General features: G+C 39.4%; 1 protein-coding gene across 7 annotated transcripts in view; it reads right to left on the bottom strand.

Moving 5' to 3' along the window:
* The window catches only part of Agbl3 (AGBL carboxypeptidase 3), a 79,467-nt gene extending 63,463 nt beyond the window's left edge, over nucleotides 1-16,004 (bottom strand). For 2 of the 7 annotated variants that reach the window (XM_040728731.1, XM_040728732.1), the window contains exons 1-3: nucleotides 14,538-15,461; nucleotides 13,525-13,585; nucleotides 10,392-10,577 (exon numbers count right to left, since the gene is read on the bottom strand). In XM_040728731.1, the coding sequence (XP_040584665.1) occupies nucleotides 10,392-10,577; nucleotides 13,525-13,585; nucleotides 14,538-14,597 (307 nt within the window). In that variant the 5' untranslated portion in view covers nucleotides 14,598-15,461. Of the gene's footprint in view, nucleotides 1-10,391; nucleotides 10,578-13,524; nucleotides 14,177-14,537; nucleotides 15,462-15,554; nucleotides 15,711-15,905 lie in introns of those variants that run through there. The other 5 variants (XM_040728729.1, XM_040728728.1, XM_040728727.1 and 2 more) reach the window with 5 other exon arrangements.
* Nucleotides 16,005-16,937: the final 933 nt, after the last annotated feature.

Below are 16,937 nucleotides of genomic sequence, written 5' to 3' on the forward strand. Positions count from 1 at the left end.
GTGTGTTTGAGAATTAAGACTCTGGGGAGCTTGTACCAGGATTTCTTCTGGGCTCTAGCATTTGCCAGAAGCCTCTTTGTTTTGCTACACCATTCCTCTGCCTTTAAATAAAAGCAATCTACAAGTGGAACTCTGTTTAGTCTTGTATGTCCTGTCAAATATTTGTACTTGTTTTAAAAAGCAATCTCAAAGGAATGTGCAAGACCATGGAAAAGACTTTCTGAAATGGTAGCAAGTAGGGAAAGTTGTTAAAAACACCTGTAAGCAAATTTCTCATTCTTCCTGCATAAAGGATGTGACTAGCAGACATTGCAGTTTGATAACCTGTACAACCTGCAATTACAGGACACAGACTGATCGAATACGGCACAGCTCCAAACAAAGCTCTCACCCTGAGTGATTCTACCATGTACAAAGTGTGTCGTTAGTAGCTGTGAAACTTCCACTATGACTCTAGGGACCTTGGGAAATCAATGCTGAGAAAGGCATCATGGAGCATTTGTACCTTCATTCGTGGTGGAAGTTGGGCTCGCGAAGCTCAAATCTATTTAACATGTAAGACACCTGAAATATGGCACCAGAGAATCTAACTATTCCTAAAAACAGGAGTTTGGTAAGAAAATATATTTGGAATTACTAGAAGCCATAAATATAACTGCTCTAGGTTGAAAATCAAGTGCTATAAACCTAAGAACAGGATGCGCCAGGAATGTGAAGTGGGCTGTCCAGTTAGGGATGGAAGCATCGTGGAGTGGGGCATTCTGGGAAGCAGCGATTTCTGGGGCTCCACTTTCCTCTCCTCTGTGGGTCCCTTCTACTCTCTTATCACTCCCACAGAAGAGAACTCAGAGGCCACAGGAGAAACAGGAAGGGTGTTCATTCTCAGCTCCAAGTCCCTTCTCACTGACACAGCTACAAAACGAGATTATGAAACAGAAGCAAGCCATAAAAAGGGATGGAGGAAGAGTTAACATTTAGTGTGTGATGGTAGTTTTTTTGTTTTTGATTTCTGCATTTCTTTCCCTGGTATATGAGCAAAAAGGGGGCTATTAGAGGGGAGGTAGGATGATAGAGTTGAACAGACAAACAGATACTCTAGGAAATATACACTGAAGTCATCTCTGTAAATAAGTGGTGCTTATTCCAGTAACCATGAATTCTTAATGTATTTCTAGACCTATAATTTGGAAGCTGGAAAGTGTGGCTTTCTTCTCAATAAGCAAAACCACTATTCTTTTTGCTTCTCTACCACCTATCTGTTGGCTGCCTGTCTTGCTATGATACCTATCTCCTATGTAAAACAGATAATATAAGAAGAAAATTTAGTTTTTAAGAACTCCTTTTCACAGTGTACAGAGAATTATTCCACAGCATCTACCGGCCTCTGTCTCCCAAGTTCTGGGATTAAACGTATGTGTTGCCACCCAGCAAGCAGGTCAGGTGGTGGCAGCGCATACCTTTAATCCCAGCACTTGGAAGGCAGAAGCAGGCAGATGCTGTGGAATAATCCTCTGTGTCCTGTGAAAATGTGCTGCTCTCATTGTTAATAAAAAGCAGACTGTCCAATAGCTAGGCAGGATTTGGGGGGCAGAGAGAACACTGGGAAGAGAAGGGTGGAGTATGAACTCTTGAGCCAGATGCAGAAGCAGAAACATGGTAATTTCATAGATGAGGTAAATGAGCCCTGGGGCAGCATGTAGAATAGAAATGGGTTAATTTAAGTTGAAAGAGCTGGCTGGAGACAAGCCGAAGCTAGTGGCTGAGCATTTATAATTAATACTTTGAGTGGTTATTTGGGAGCTGCTGCTGGGACACAGGAAAACTCTACAGATGGCACCCATTGTTGGGCAATATAGAGCCACATAAAAACCTGAGCAAGTTTTAAAAAAGGTTCTAAACACACAAAAATGGAGCCAAATGCAGCATCCTAGTCTTCATGTCTCTCATGCTGGTCACGGTTCAGAGACAGGGCTCCTGGTTATGTTTTCAGGAGGAACCAGCTGCCAGCTGCCATGTACTAAGCTAAGCTATACCAGTGGCAGCTAACATAGCAGTTTACGATTCATCTTATGAATCAAAGAATACAGATGCTCAGTAAAGACAGATCCAGGTGGAAAACACCTCTAAACAGGTTACAGTATGTTTAAAAATATACATATGCCATGGGACCAGGTAAACCAGGGCCTGTATCCAGGCCTAAGTTCCAGTGCCTGGGGACTGCCTGGGGACTGCCAATGAGCCTCCTCCCCTCCTGGCAGGAGGCTACGTACCCCAGCTTCCTGATCTTCTTCTCCACCCACGGGACCAGGTAAACTAGGGCCTGTATCCAGGCCTCCATTCCAGTGCCTGGGGACTGCCACTGAGCCTCCCCTCCCAGTGGAGGCTACACACCACAGAATCCTAGTCTCCTTCTCTACCCACTAACCAAGAATTGGACCAGGAAGAGGAGAACTACCAGAGTATTGGACTTCCTTGTACCCACCTAAAGGGAACTCTGGTCCCCTAACCACCAGGCCAGGAAGAGGCTTTTTGCACCCACTAGAAGAAGGAATGGAAGGAGACAATACACAAACACACTCAGTAACAGAAAAACAAATATGACACCGCCAGATTCTAGAGACTCTACACCAGCAAGACTCCAACGTCCCAATGCAAATGAAGCAGAAGAGAATGACCTTAAAAATGACTTCATGAAAAGGATAGAGGCCCTCAAAGAGGATATGGAAAATCCCTTAAAGAAATGGAAGAAAAAAGAAACCAAGAAATGGAAGAAAAATAAACCAAAAAAATATAAAAAATGCAACAAATGGAGGGAAAGACAAAGCAAAAATTGCAAGAAACAATTCAAACAGTGCAAGGGTTGAAAACTAAAATAGAGACAATAAAAAAAACCACAGTCTGAAGGAAGGCTGGAAATACAAAAGCTGGTCAGGTACTACAGATGCAAGCACAACCAACAGAATACAAGAGATAGAAGACAGAATCTCAGGTGCTGAAGATACACTAGGAGAAATTGATTCATTGACCAAAGAAAATCTTAAGTCCAACAAATCCCTAACACAAAATATCCAGCAAATATGGAAATATGGGACACCATGAAAAGACCAAACCTAAGAATAACAGGTATAGAAGAGGGTGAAGAAAACATATTCAACAAAATCATAGAAGAAAACTTTCCCAACCTAAAGAAAGACATGCCAATGAAGGTACAAGAAGCTTACAGAACACCAAATAGAATGAACCACAAAAAAATCCCCTTGCCACATAATAATCAAGGCCCCAAACATTCAGAATAAAGAAAGAATATTAAGAGCAGCTAAGGAAAAAGGTCGAGTAACATATAAAGGCAAACCTATCAGAATTACATCTGACTTCTTCATGGAAACTCTGAAAGTCAGAAGGTCCTAGATAGATAATCTACCAACCCTATGAGACCACAGATGCCAGCCCAGACTACTACACCCAGTAAAGCTTTCAATCACTATAGATGGAGAAAACAAGATATTCCATAACAAAACCAGATTCAAACAATGCATATCCACTAACCCACCCCTACAGAAAGTTCTGGAAGGAAAACTCCAACCCAAGGAAGTTAACTACAACCAGAAAAAAACATAGGCAATAGATAATCCAACGCTACCAACAGCCAAAAGAAAAAAGGGGTGGAAATCCACATATAATTCTATCATCAACAACCATTCCAAAACAAACAAGAATGAGCAATCAATGGTCATTAATATCCCTCAATATTAGTAGTCTTTACTTGCCCATAAAAAGACACAGGCTAACATAATGAATTCGAAGACAGAACTCATCCTTCTGCTGCATACAAGAAACACACCTCAGCCTCAAAGACAGACGCTACTTCAGAGTTTAGGGTTGGGAAAAGATTTTCCAATCAAATGGACCCAAGAAACAAGTGGGGGTAGCAATCTAACAAATTAGACTTTAAAATAAAATTAATCAAAAGAGGTGAAGGAGGTCATTTCATACTCATCACAGGAGAAACCCACCAAGATGAAGTTTCAATTCTGAACATCTAGGCATCCACATTCCTAAAAGAAACATTACTAAAACTTAAATCACATATAAAGTCCCACACACTTATAGTGAGAGACTTCAACACCCCACTCTCACCACTAGACAGGACTACCAGACAGAAACTTAATAAAGAAGCAAAGCAACAAATAGAAGTTATGACCCAATGGGAATTAACAGACATCTATAGAACATTCCATCCAAATAAAAAAGAATATACCTTCTTCTCAGCACCACATGGAACCTTCTCTAAAATCGACCATATACTTGGCAGCATATCAAACCTCAATAGATACAAAAAATTGGAATAACTCCATGCATCTTATCAGACCACTATGAGTTAAAATTAGAATTCAACAACAACATCACAAATCATAGAAACCCTACAAACTCATGGAAATTGAATAATATGCAATTACACCCTTCCTGGGTCAAAGAAGAAATAAAAAAAGAAATTAAAGACTTCCTAGAATTCAATGAGAATGAAGACACAACATACCCAAACTTATGGGACACTTTGAAAGCAGTGCTAAGAGGAAAGTTCATAGCAGTAAGTACACACATGAAGAAACTGGAGAATAGTTATACTAGAGAATTAACAGCACAACTGAAAGCTCTAGAACACAAAGAAGCAAACTCACCCAGGAGGAGTAGATGCCAGGAAATAATCAAACTGAGGGCTGAAATCAATAAAGTAGAAACTAGGAAAACAATACAAAGAATCAATGCAGCGAAGTGTTGGTTCTTTGAGAAAATCAACAGGATAGACAAACCTTTATCCAAACTTACCAAACGACAGAGTGTGAACATGCAAATTAACAAAATCAGAAATGAAAAGGGGGACATAACAATGAACACTGAGGAAATCCAGAGAATCATCAGGTCATACTTTGAAAACCTGTACTCCACAAAATTCGAAAATTTAAAGGAAATGGACAATTTTCTGGACAGATATCACTTGCCAAAATTAAATCAAGAACAGATAAGCAATTTAAATAGAGCTATAACACCTATGGAAATAGAAGCAGTCTTCAAACGTCTCCCAACCATAAAAGCCCAGGTCCAGATGGCCTCAGTGTAGAACTATACTAGAAACTCAAAGAACAGCTTATACCACTTCTTCTCAAAGTATTCCACGCAGTAGAAGCAGAAGGGTTTTTGACAAACTCTTTTTACGAGGCTTCAATAATCTTGATACCCGAGCCACACAAAGACACACCTAAGAAAGAGAACTTCAGACCAATATCCCTCATGAACATTGATGCAAAAATATTCAATAAAATACTGGCAAATCGGATCCAAGAACACATCAAAACAATCATCTACCATGATCAAGTAGGTTTCATCCCAGGGATACAGGGATGGTTCAACATACGAAAATCCATCAATGTAATCCACTATATAAACAAGCTGAGAAACAAAAATCACATGATCATCTCACTAGGTGCTGAAAAAGCCTTTGATAAAATTCAACAACCCCTTCATGATAAAGGTCTTGGAGAGATCCGGGATAACAGGAACATACCTGAACATAATAAAAGCTATACAGCAAACCAACAGCTGACATCACACTAAATGAACAGAACTCAACACGAATCCTCTAAAATCAGGAACAAGACAAGGCTATCCACTCTTTCCATACCTCTTCAATATTGTACTTGAAGTTCTAGCTAGAGCAATACGACAACAAAAGGAGATCAAGGGGATGCAAATTGGAAAAGATGAGGTCAAACTTTCACTATTTGCAGATGATATGATAGTTTACATAAGTGACCCAAACAACTCTACCAGGGAACTCCTACAGCTGATAAATATCTTCAGCAAAGTGGCAGGATTCAAGATCAACTCAAGAAAATCAATAGCCCTACTATATATGATAAAAGGGCTGAGAAAGAAATCAGAGAAACATTCCCCCTTTACAATTGTCACAAACAACATAAAATACCTTGGGGTAACACTAACCAAACAAGTGAAAGACCTGTATCACAAGAACTTTGAGTCTTTAAAAAAAGAAATTAAAGAAGATACCAGAAAATAGAAAGATCTCCCATGCTCTTGGATAAGTAGGATCAACATAGTAAAAATGGCAATCTTTCCAAAAGCAATCTGCAGATTCAATGCAATCCCCATTAAAATCCCAGCACAATTCTTCACAGACCTTGAAAGAACAATAATCAACTTTATATGGAAAAAACAAAAGACCCAGGATAGCCAAAACAACCCTATTCAACAAAGCAATACCCCGAGGCATCACCATCCCTGATTTCAAACTCTGTTATAAAGCTATAGTCCTGAAAACAGCTTGGCATTGGCACAAATATAGACAGGCAGACCAATGGAATACAATTGAACACTCCATTTCCAATATTAACCAATACATGTATGAACACCTGATCTTCGACAAAGAAGCTAAAAATATAAAATGGAAAAAAGAAAGCATCTTCAACAAATGGTGCTGGCAGAACTGGATGCTGGTATGTAGAAGACTGCGAATAGATCCATGTCTATAGCCATGCACAAAACTTAAGCCCAAATGGATCGAAGACTTCAACATAAATCCAGCCACACTGAACCTCTTAGAGGAGAAAGTGGGAGGTACCCTTGAACAAATTAGTACAGGAGACTACTTCCTGAACATAACACCAGTAGCACAGACACTGAGGTCAACAATTAATACATGGGACCTCCTGAAACGGAGAAGCTTCAGTAAGGCAAAGGACACAGTCAACAAGACAAAAAGGCAGCCCACAGAATGGGAAAAGATATTTACTAACCCAACATCTGACAGAGATTTGATCTCCCAAATTTACAAAGAACTCAACAAGCAAGTCTCCAAAACATCAAAGGATCCAATTAAAAAGTGGGCTACAGAACTAAACAGAGAATTCTCAATAGAGGAGTCTAAAATGGCTGAGAGGCACTTAAGAAAGTGCTCAATATCCCTAGCCATCAGGGAAATGCAAATCAAAACAAATCTGGATATCATCTTACTCCTGTCAGAATGGCTAAAATCAAAAACAACAATAACAGCTTATGCAGGAGAGGATGTGGAGAAAGGGGAACACTCCTCCACTGCTGGTGGGAGTGCCAACTTGTACAGCCACTATGGAAATCAGTATGGACATTCCTCAGGAAAATGGGAATCAGTCTATGACAAGACCCAGCAATCCCACTCTTAGGCATATACCCAAAAGATGCACATTCATACAACAAGGACATCTGTTCCACTATATTCATAGCAGCATTATTTGTAATAGCCAGAACCTGGAAGCAACCTAGATGCCCCTCAACTGAAGAGTAGATAAAGAAAATGTGGTACATTTACACAATGAAGTACTATTCAGCTGAAACAACAACAACAACAATGGAATGTTGAAATCTGCAGGCAAATGGATGGCACTAGAAGAAACCATCCTGAGTGAGGTAACCCAGTCACAAAAAGACAAACATGGTATGTACTCACCCATATATGGATTTTAGGCATGGATCAGGGGAGTACCAGCCTGCAATCCCATTGCCAGAGAGTCTGGGAATCAGAACCTTCAAACAATGACTGATGGAAGCAGAGGCTTCCTGGGGATCAGAGTGGGGGTTGGAAGGGGGGGTTGGTGGGAGGAAGGGAGGGAGAGGGAGAGGGAGAGGGAGAGGGAGCTGGGACTGACATGTGAAGCAACCTTGTTTCTAATTTAAATTAAAAAATAAATAAAATATACATATACTTGGGAGAAAGAAGAGAAAAAGTATATAGGTCATAGATTTAAAAATAGTTTAAAAATAAAGTCTTTTAAAAAGGAGTTAAGTAAAATAAAAATATATAATAAGACAAGTAAAGATGACAAGTACACAGAGAGTCCAGATTCTGTATGTTATTGTCTTTACATTTTCTGATTGCTAAAAAGGAATGACAGCTGCTAAGACATATTAGATTATGAAGACTGCTGATTAAACCAACCTATATATTTTTAAAATGTCTGGACTTCAAAATGGAAGCCAATAGATATATTACTTTGGGTAAGAGGTTATGCCTTTATTTCCACAGGAAATGACAGGCTGTGGATTCATTCCAGGTTGATATGGATCAGATTTGATTAAGGAAGACTCCCTGAAAATCCTGGATAGAAACAAAGAAATAAACAAAACAAAACAACAACAACAAAACCCTACAAAACTGCAAAAGAAAGTGCCAAGACAAGATAGGACAGTCCTTCAAAATTCCCTGCTTCTCAAAACTGTCTGTTAAATATAGTAGGCCTATAGGCCAAACTTGGATGCCCCAACGTTACAGGACTTTGGGTGACTATCCAAGAAGCCAGATGTTTCTATCATTAGGTAACATTGTACCCTTCTAGGGTCATTGATGGAATTAAACACTAAATAGTTAAACTTAAGGGTTTTGTGAAAAGGTAAATTAGGTATAAAACTTTAGACTCACAAAGATAGAATATGTTCTCTAATTTTGCCAAATATAAATGGGCTAGATATTGTAACGGTAAGTCTTAATTGATAAATGTTTTATTATATACAGTTTTACTATGTTAATGTTAAAAACCTTCTTTTTAACTATACAAAAGTGTGAAATGCTGTAGAATAATCCTTCTGTACATTGTGAAAATGTGTTGCTCTCATTGTTAACGCAAAGTTGATTGGCCAATCGCTAGGCAGGATTTTCACGGCAGAGAGAACGCTTGGAAGAAGGGCAGAATCTTGGTAATCTCAAGTCAGATGCAGAAGATGCAACATGGGAATTTCATAGATGAGGTAAACAAGTCTCATGGCAGCACACAGATTAGTAGGAATGGGTTAATTTAAGTTGTAAGAGCTGGCTGGAGACAAGCCTATGCTATCAGCTGAACATTTATAATTAATACTACATTTCTGTTTGGTATCTACAGGCAGATCACTGAGTTCTGAGTTCGAGGCCAACCTGGTCTACAGAGTGAGTTCCAGGATGGCCAGGGCTACACAGAGAAATCCTGTATCGAAAAAACAGAAATGTAAACAAAAAACAAAACAAACAAACAACCCTCCCACCCCCGCAAAAAAAAACCTCCTGAGTGACATTTCACTTTAGTAGGTACTGCACGAAGTACAAAGAGCTTTTAATTTTATCCACTCAAGAGTTCTACATGATAATAGCATATGTGGACTCTACATTCAACAAAAGAAAAATAGCAGTGGGAAGGTGCAGAGCAATGAGGATTTTTTTTTTTTTTTGGTTTTTATGAGACAGGGTTTCTCTGTATTGTTTTGGAGGCTGTCGGTCCAGCCCAGCCTTGAACTCACAGAGATCTGCCTGCCTCTGCCTCCCGAGTGCTGGGATTAAAGGCGTGCGCCACCACCGCCCGGCGAGCAATGAGGATTTTGACTGTCTTTATTCCACTGTCTTTCACTATGGACATTAAGTCTATGAGCTCTTTCTAGGATAGTAGAAAACATTTGGGAATGCACACATAAGCAAACAAACAAAAAATACATTTAAGTCTTTTATAGTCCATCTACATCTAGGAAAGAAAAAGGCAAAGACAAAGGGGTTTAAAGAGTTAGATGCTCAAAGAGGAACAGCAATAAGAGAAAGACAAGTATCAGCAAAGATACACTAAGAGACTGAGAGAGAAAAATGGACTGAAACTGCAGTTTGTGAGTACTACGACAGTGGCATGGGTCCAGTATGTCTGACTATGATAGTCAGATCTTTGGAATTGTTCAGAGCTAGTATAAACCTGGGACTTTTGTTTACTTGAAATAGGATCTGGTGATATACAACTCAGGGTGGCCTTGAACTTGGCAATCCTCTGTCCCAGCCTCCTGTATGCTGGAATGATAAGTATGAACCACTATGCCCAGTTCTAATATACATTTTAAATCCCTCTAAGCACAGTGAAATGTGAATAGTCTGAACTGAGATATCCAAAGTATAAAATGCATACCAGACTTGGATGACTTTGTACAAAAATAAAGTGAAATATGTTTGATATACTTCAAATAGACTATATTTTACAATTAATTCTACTTTTAAACCTATATAGCGAGTAGGAAATTTTTTTTTAAGATTTATTTATTACATGTACAGTGTTCTGCCTACATGCCAGAAGAGGGCACCAGATTGAACTGTAGATGGTTGTGAGCCACCATGTGGTTGCTGGGAATTGAACTCAGGACCCTTGGAAGTGCAGTCAGTGCTCTTAACCTCTGAGCCATCTCTCCAGCCCTGTGAGTAGGAAATTTTTATTTATACACCTGACTTATGTTATACTTCTGGAATGCAGTTGTTATATCGTTAGTCTCCTCATTACATCAAGATTGGTAAAGTAAGTTTGCTAATGTCTGAATGCCCCAAACTTCTAAAAACATACCAATATGTCGAACTTTTTCATCAATGACTTCACAGTGGTATGGCCACCGTGTTGGGCTCAGTGGACCAGAAGAAGAGACACCATATAAGTCCCGTGGTTCACGAAGACGTGGTACCCATCTTCCTAGCTGATACTCTAATAAAATCTGTGTAGTTCGAGGGAAGAATGGGTCACCAATAGAACCAGCTGAAAAAAGATTAAAATACAAACATGAATGAAAAAGGAAATCCCCAATTCCTACGTGTTTTGCTTCTTTTCCTTTTAATCTACTTAATTTATGCACATTTATAGATATCATCTTAACTATTTAATAATTTATAACATTTTTAATATCTAAATGAAATTTTGTGACAACTGATCCTCATAGTAACTGAAAAGGTTGCTAACCTATGTAGTAGTATTTATAATAATTTCTTACCAATACTTTAAAGATGTGTGTCTTTCAGCTTCCCTAGCAGATCATCTAGGTTTGACTTTTACTTGTATGTGTCTGAGAGCCTATGAGTCCAGAGGACAACCTTCATTTTGGTGTCATCCTCAACAACACTGTCCACCTCCATTGATACAGGGCCTCTCACTGGTCCAGAGCCCACCTATTAGGCTGTACTTTCTCTCCAGTGAGCCCTACAGATCTTCCTGTCTCATGACCTCTCCATTGCTGTGATTAAAGGTGCAAACCACCATGCCAGACATTATTGTTTAGAACTTAGGTTCATGTTTGTGAGGCAAGTACTTTACTGAATGATCTATTTCTCCAAGCCCTATATTTGACTTCCTAATCATACTAATTGTCCACTAGTGTTAAATATAGGCACTGACTATAACTTCACCACTTACTGGATCTTAGATTGTTAGTATTCTCTTAGTCACACGCTTTTCACTGCATGACCCAACCTCGGGAGAGTGGTTCATACAGTTGTCACGGGTCTACCCTTTCTCTGTCAGTGTGTAATTGTATGGCATCAGTTTGATGTGAAATGCCTTCTATGTTTGTTTCCCTTCTTTTATATGACTACAAAACTTGTGAACTAACCTCTAGGGACTTTCCACTGGGATCTAAGTCAGCTCTCTGTTCTACTTTAAACAAATCTTTTCTTTGCCTTGCTTATTAATTCATTCTTTAAGTCTTTCCCTTACGTGAGAGCTTAGGTAGTGTTTCCAAACCCTTTCCAGTTTTAAGCATCCAATTTGTGGATTGTTGTTGCTCAAATCATCTCCTAAATGTGTCAAAGTTACATTTTAATAGGCTTTACCCAAATTGGATCACCTTAAACATATGACTGTGACTTTATTTAATATATATCACAATAAATATCTGCATTGGTCCTCCAGAATTCATTTGTGGCTCTTTAGTAATAATATCTTCACTTATAAAAAGCCTTTCTTAGAGAGCATAGTACAATATATATCTTGAACACAATGTGATATGATTTATTCAATAATTTTCCTGTTGTTGGATATTCAAATTGTTTCTAACTTTTGACTCAATTACAGAGTCAGAAGAAATACTTGTTCTAACATATACCAAAATATCACATTTATAGCTGTAACTTTCAACATTATCAGTGATTCATGATTCCAGAGATGGAAAGATGGGATTTAGTACATGATAAAGTTATATGTCTAATATTTGGTAAAGGTGACATTACAAATCAATGATAAAAAATCACCAAATTTCAATAAATAATGCCACAGATTACAAAATGACACTGCAGCTATTTATTAATTAGAAAATAAAACCTACTCATGTGAGAAATGAAATATCAAACTTCAGATTAACACAGACGAGTACTTAAGATTCTTTACACTCATGGCCCTTGGGGTAGGGGAGGTGTTTGCAATTTGAATAAGAGCCATAAATTAACACTGATTAAACCCAACCATACCAAAATAATTTCAAATGATGGAAACAACATAAGCAAAAAAAAAAGAATTACCATGAATGGGCAATTCATAGAAAGGAATAAAAATAGATAATAAGCTTGTAAAATAAGTTAAAATAAGGAGTTACATTCTATCTTCCATTGGATGGCAAAGCTTAAAAAATAAAATAGGTATATATACAAACACACATCTATACTTTATATATGCACATATACTACATATATATGCATATACACTTATAAAGAGGAAAATCTAGCAAGATTGTGTTTTTGTCAACACAAACCTAGACATATTTGGGAAGATGAAATCCTGAAAACATGCCTCCACAACACTGGTAAGTAGGCATTTTCTTGATTACTGACTGACGTGGGAGAGCCCAGCTCGCTGGTGGAATTGCCATCACAGGGCAAATGGTCCCCGGATGGTAAAGCAGGCAAGCCCAGCAAGCCAGTAAGCAGCATTTCTCCATGGCTTCCGCTTTGGTTATTGCCTCCAGCTCAGTTCCTTGAGTTCCTCCCCGACTTCCCTTAGAAATGGAGTGTGACCTGAGAGTTATAAGATGAACTAAACCCTTTCCTTCCCAAGCTGCTTTTGGTCATGGTATTGTCACAGCAACAGAAACCCCAGCGATGACACATACCAACTTAAGAAGCATAATTACCTTAAAAGTGAAGATTTGTTTTGGGATGGTGGTAAAAGACAAAAAGGCTTTAACATCTGTATTAGACTGTGTTATATATGTAAAGATTTATTGAAAATATTTTAGAATTTGACAGTACAACTGTAAAATACACACATTAAAAAAACAGTATACATCAAGATGCCCACACACAAATACTTGCAAATGAATAACCTTATTTAAAAATCTACTTATGTAACTATACAGTACTGAAATATATATATAGCTCCAATCCATTGCTTGTTATATCTTATGTCTTAAAAATAAGAAATAGCTCTCTCTAGTTGTTTGAATAAAATGAAAAGTTAACTCATGTTAAACAGTCCTTCACAAAGCAATCACAATCACTGTTTTCATTTAATTTCATTCATTATTTTCTCATATTAGCCAGGTTTACTTAAAACTGTCCTGAAAAGTTAAAACTCCAAAGTGGATATATTTTTTCCTCCCTACCTACCAGAATAATCACTGCTTTACTAAATCTGGATTTTTTTTCAGTTTCCTTATCCCATTTTTTATCCACTCAGAGTTTCATGATAAAGGAGAGAATACATATAGATGAGTTCAAACCTGCTAGTAGTGTACACTGATGAATATCATCACTTATAAATTTCATGAACGTATCCTCATCCTGAAACAAAAGAATTTTAAATTTAAGAACCAATAATATCAAAATCCAGAGTTTTGTTTAATGTTTTTAAGTACTTGGGATTGTCTTTAATCTTTAATAAATGGGAGATTCCAATGATTCTTTGGGTCATTGGCCCCAAAGCAGTAGCTTCAATGCACTGGAACCTTAAAGTTTGCATCTTTATTCCTCCTCTTCCACAGGGTATAGCAATGATAACGACTACACAGATGGAATGAAGTTTAATACTGGGACACTTGGGAAAACAACTGGAGAATGAGAACTCAAAAAAAAAACACAGAAAGTTATGGACTTAGGGAACAATATGTCATTTTGGAGAGATTTTGTGACTTTAAACATATAATTTATACTTTTAAAAGGAAATCTCTTAGAACAGGTTGTAGGACCAGACACAGTATTCTCAAACATTAACCCCTCCCCTTCCTTTCCTACTCCCCACATCCTCTCCTGGTGTTAGGCAGTAACGCTAACGTACTGTGGTCAAACACACGAGCTCTGGGTGGAACACCAGTGGTTCTAGCACGCTGCATATTATGTTGTAGCAGTGTCAGCACGTAAGGAAGTAGATATGGACTGTAAAATAAAGTCCCTAATGGTTATATTAATCTTAATAAAATCCTGAGTAATCATACCCAAGTATTTTCTCATGAAAAATCTTTTTTTCCTATTTTAAAAAATGCTTTTAATTGTATCCCCTTCCTCCCTCCAAGCCTTCCCATTCCCCCTTTGCACTTTCAAACTGATACCCTCTTCAAGGAAGAATAATTCTTTTCTTTCTTTCTAGATAGGATACATAAGTTTTTTCAGTCAAGCTATTTTCTAACTTGACATGACAATGACTTCATTTTATTTCGACATCACCTCAATTTACAATATTTTAACTGGGAAAATAACGTTCTACAGTAATTTTGTCTCAAACTATGTAAAGACATACTGATTCATCGTCATCACTGATAGTTCGGTCTGAGTCGTCCTCCTCTGAGTCTTCTGACATCTCTCCCAGCGTCTGCCTTGAACTCCCGTTTACTGTGTAGGTAGGCTGTAGGCGTTCTCAGGAAACTATTGGACAGCTTTTCTTTTAAGCCTAGGTATGTATGTTCTACATTAGATGAATACTTCAAAACACATCCAAGTGTATTTAATTAACAGTGACAGGCCTCTAAAAACTAAAGTAATAAGGATACAGGAAATCAATTACAATTTCAAAGATTTGAAGAAACTATTCATTACTACAATAAAGACTGGCCCTCTAAATGGTTATCCAATACCAATTGGTCAGTCTTACAAATATACACATATGCCACATTCCACAGACTGCTGCAGGTTGCATTTATATATTTATCTGCATACACAAACATAAAGCTAATAATAAGAGGCTATGAATCTGAGTGTTGGAAGGGGGATAAATGATGTAATTATATTTTAATTAAATAAAAAATTAAAACGAAGACACAAAGATGGGAGGAGAGAGAGGGGGACAACTAATCTGTATGTTTTATGAACAAAAATAAAACTGAAAAAGTCTGCTAAAAAGGACAAATCATGTAAATAATTTGGTTGAAACTTTCACAGTACATAGCCAAACTATTTACACTTTATATTTATAATTAAACACTACACAGCAATAGCAAATTCAGGATTATCCTCAGGCATTTAAAAAGTTAGGCTGCAAGAAAAGGTATAATTATTCGGACAATAAAATGTAGCAATAGTTTAAAATTTCTGCCCTTCCTCCTTAACTTTCAACTGACCCAAAATTTTGGTCTACAACTTGAGTTCCTTTAAGCCTGATCATTTCTGTATATTAATGACATCATTAGCAGTGATGGACCAGAAGGTTCTGTTGGTGATGACCGCTGCTGCTTCGAGGCAAACCTGCTCGCAAGCAACGAAATGGCCGAGAAACCTTCGCCAGTATTTTACACTTTGGAGGTTACCAAAGGGAATTCACCAATTTCACAACTTCTGGCTGATGTTGCCTAGGAGCGTGGACTGCCCGCAACCCACAAAATCCTCGCACCCCCTGGGTTGACGGTGGTTGCAGAAGGGCGTGTCTGGGGGAGCCGGCTGCACCCACAGAAGGCGCCGCGCCAGCGTCATCATAAACAACCACCGCAGCCGCTTCGCTTCCGGCCCCGGATGACAGCTCGAAGCGGGGACACCCCGCCAGGCCCCGGCGGCCGCGTCCCGACGTGCGCGGACCAGGCGGGCTGGCGCTGGGGGGCTGGAAGCCGGCGGCCGCGGGGCCGCGCTGGAAGAGGGCACGACCGCAGGGCCCGCGCCGAGCCGCCTCCGCACTCACGCCGCCCGCCTCGCCTCCTCGGCCTCCTCCAGCCAGCCGGGTCGTCCCACCCTCGCCGGGAGAGCACTTCCGGACGTCCCCCGGACCCCCGCAGACTACAGAGCCAGAGGAAACGCCATCGCAACTCGGCGGCCGCAGCCACGCCCTCCATGGAGAGCGGGGGGCCGCTTGTTGCCGGGGCAACGGCTGTACCCTCGCGAGACTCCGGGCAGCGTCGCGGGTTTGCCTAGCGACCGCATCGAAGGTCACGGGGGTTTGGGCGGGAGAGGGACGCCAGGGGCTGATGGGAACTCTGGGCGTGGCTTCGGGGGGCGGGTGGGTACCTTTTTGAGTGTGGCTGGCCCGGGAGCCAGACTTAGCGCTTGGGGAAGGCGGGACAATCGACGGGGAATTGCTTGCTGGGTCCCCGCGCAGAGAAGGCGGCGGAAGACACTGTTGAAGACTTGTGTCTTGAGGCTCACTTGACTTAACAGCCTGACCACGGGCAAGTTACTTTTCTGGACTAAGCTTTCTTCATCCGTCAAAAGAATACAGTGACTGTACTTGGAGTTAAAAGGTTGAGTTCCACGCTGCATCTGTCTTTATTCTGGAAATGAGACTGACTTAAATACTTGATTTGGAGGAGTCATGGTTACATGAGAGCAGACTCTCAAAAAGTCTGATCAGACATTCTTTATTAGCCAACATTTTACACGCAAGTATATATATATATATATATATATATATATATATATATATATAATCTTTTTAAAAAACAGCCCCATAGCAGACTTAGGAATTTTTTGTGTGTGTACATCTCATCCTGATTTATTGGTCATCTTTAACTACGGTGGACAATGCAGTTGCAATAGTTTTCCAAGTGAAGTTTAAAACAACAAAACATAAAGACAAAGAATGAATGATGCCCTTGTGGGCCAGATTATATGATCTGAGACTTGCGATAGTATAGGAACTGGGAAAACAGGCTTGGAGAGTAAAATGAGGGCCAAGGGCTTTGGTGTAAGTGTGGCTAGCATCTCAAGGTTTGATACG

The sequence above is a fragment of the Mesocricetus auratus genome, unplaced genomic scaffold (genome assembly GCF_017639785.1).
Source record: "Mesocricetus auratus isolate SY011 unplaced genomic scaffold, BCM_Maur_2.0 Super-Scaffold_100019, whole genome shotgun sequence".
Lineage (NCBI taxonomy): Eukaryota > Metazoa > Chordata > Mammalia > Rodentia > Cricetidae > Mesocricetus > Mesocricetus auratus.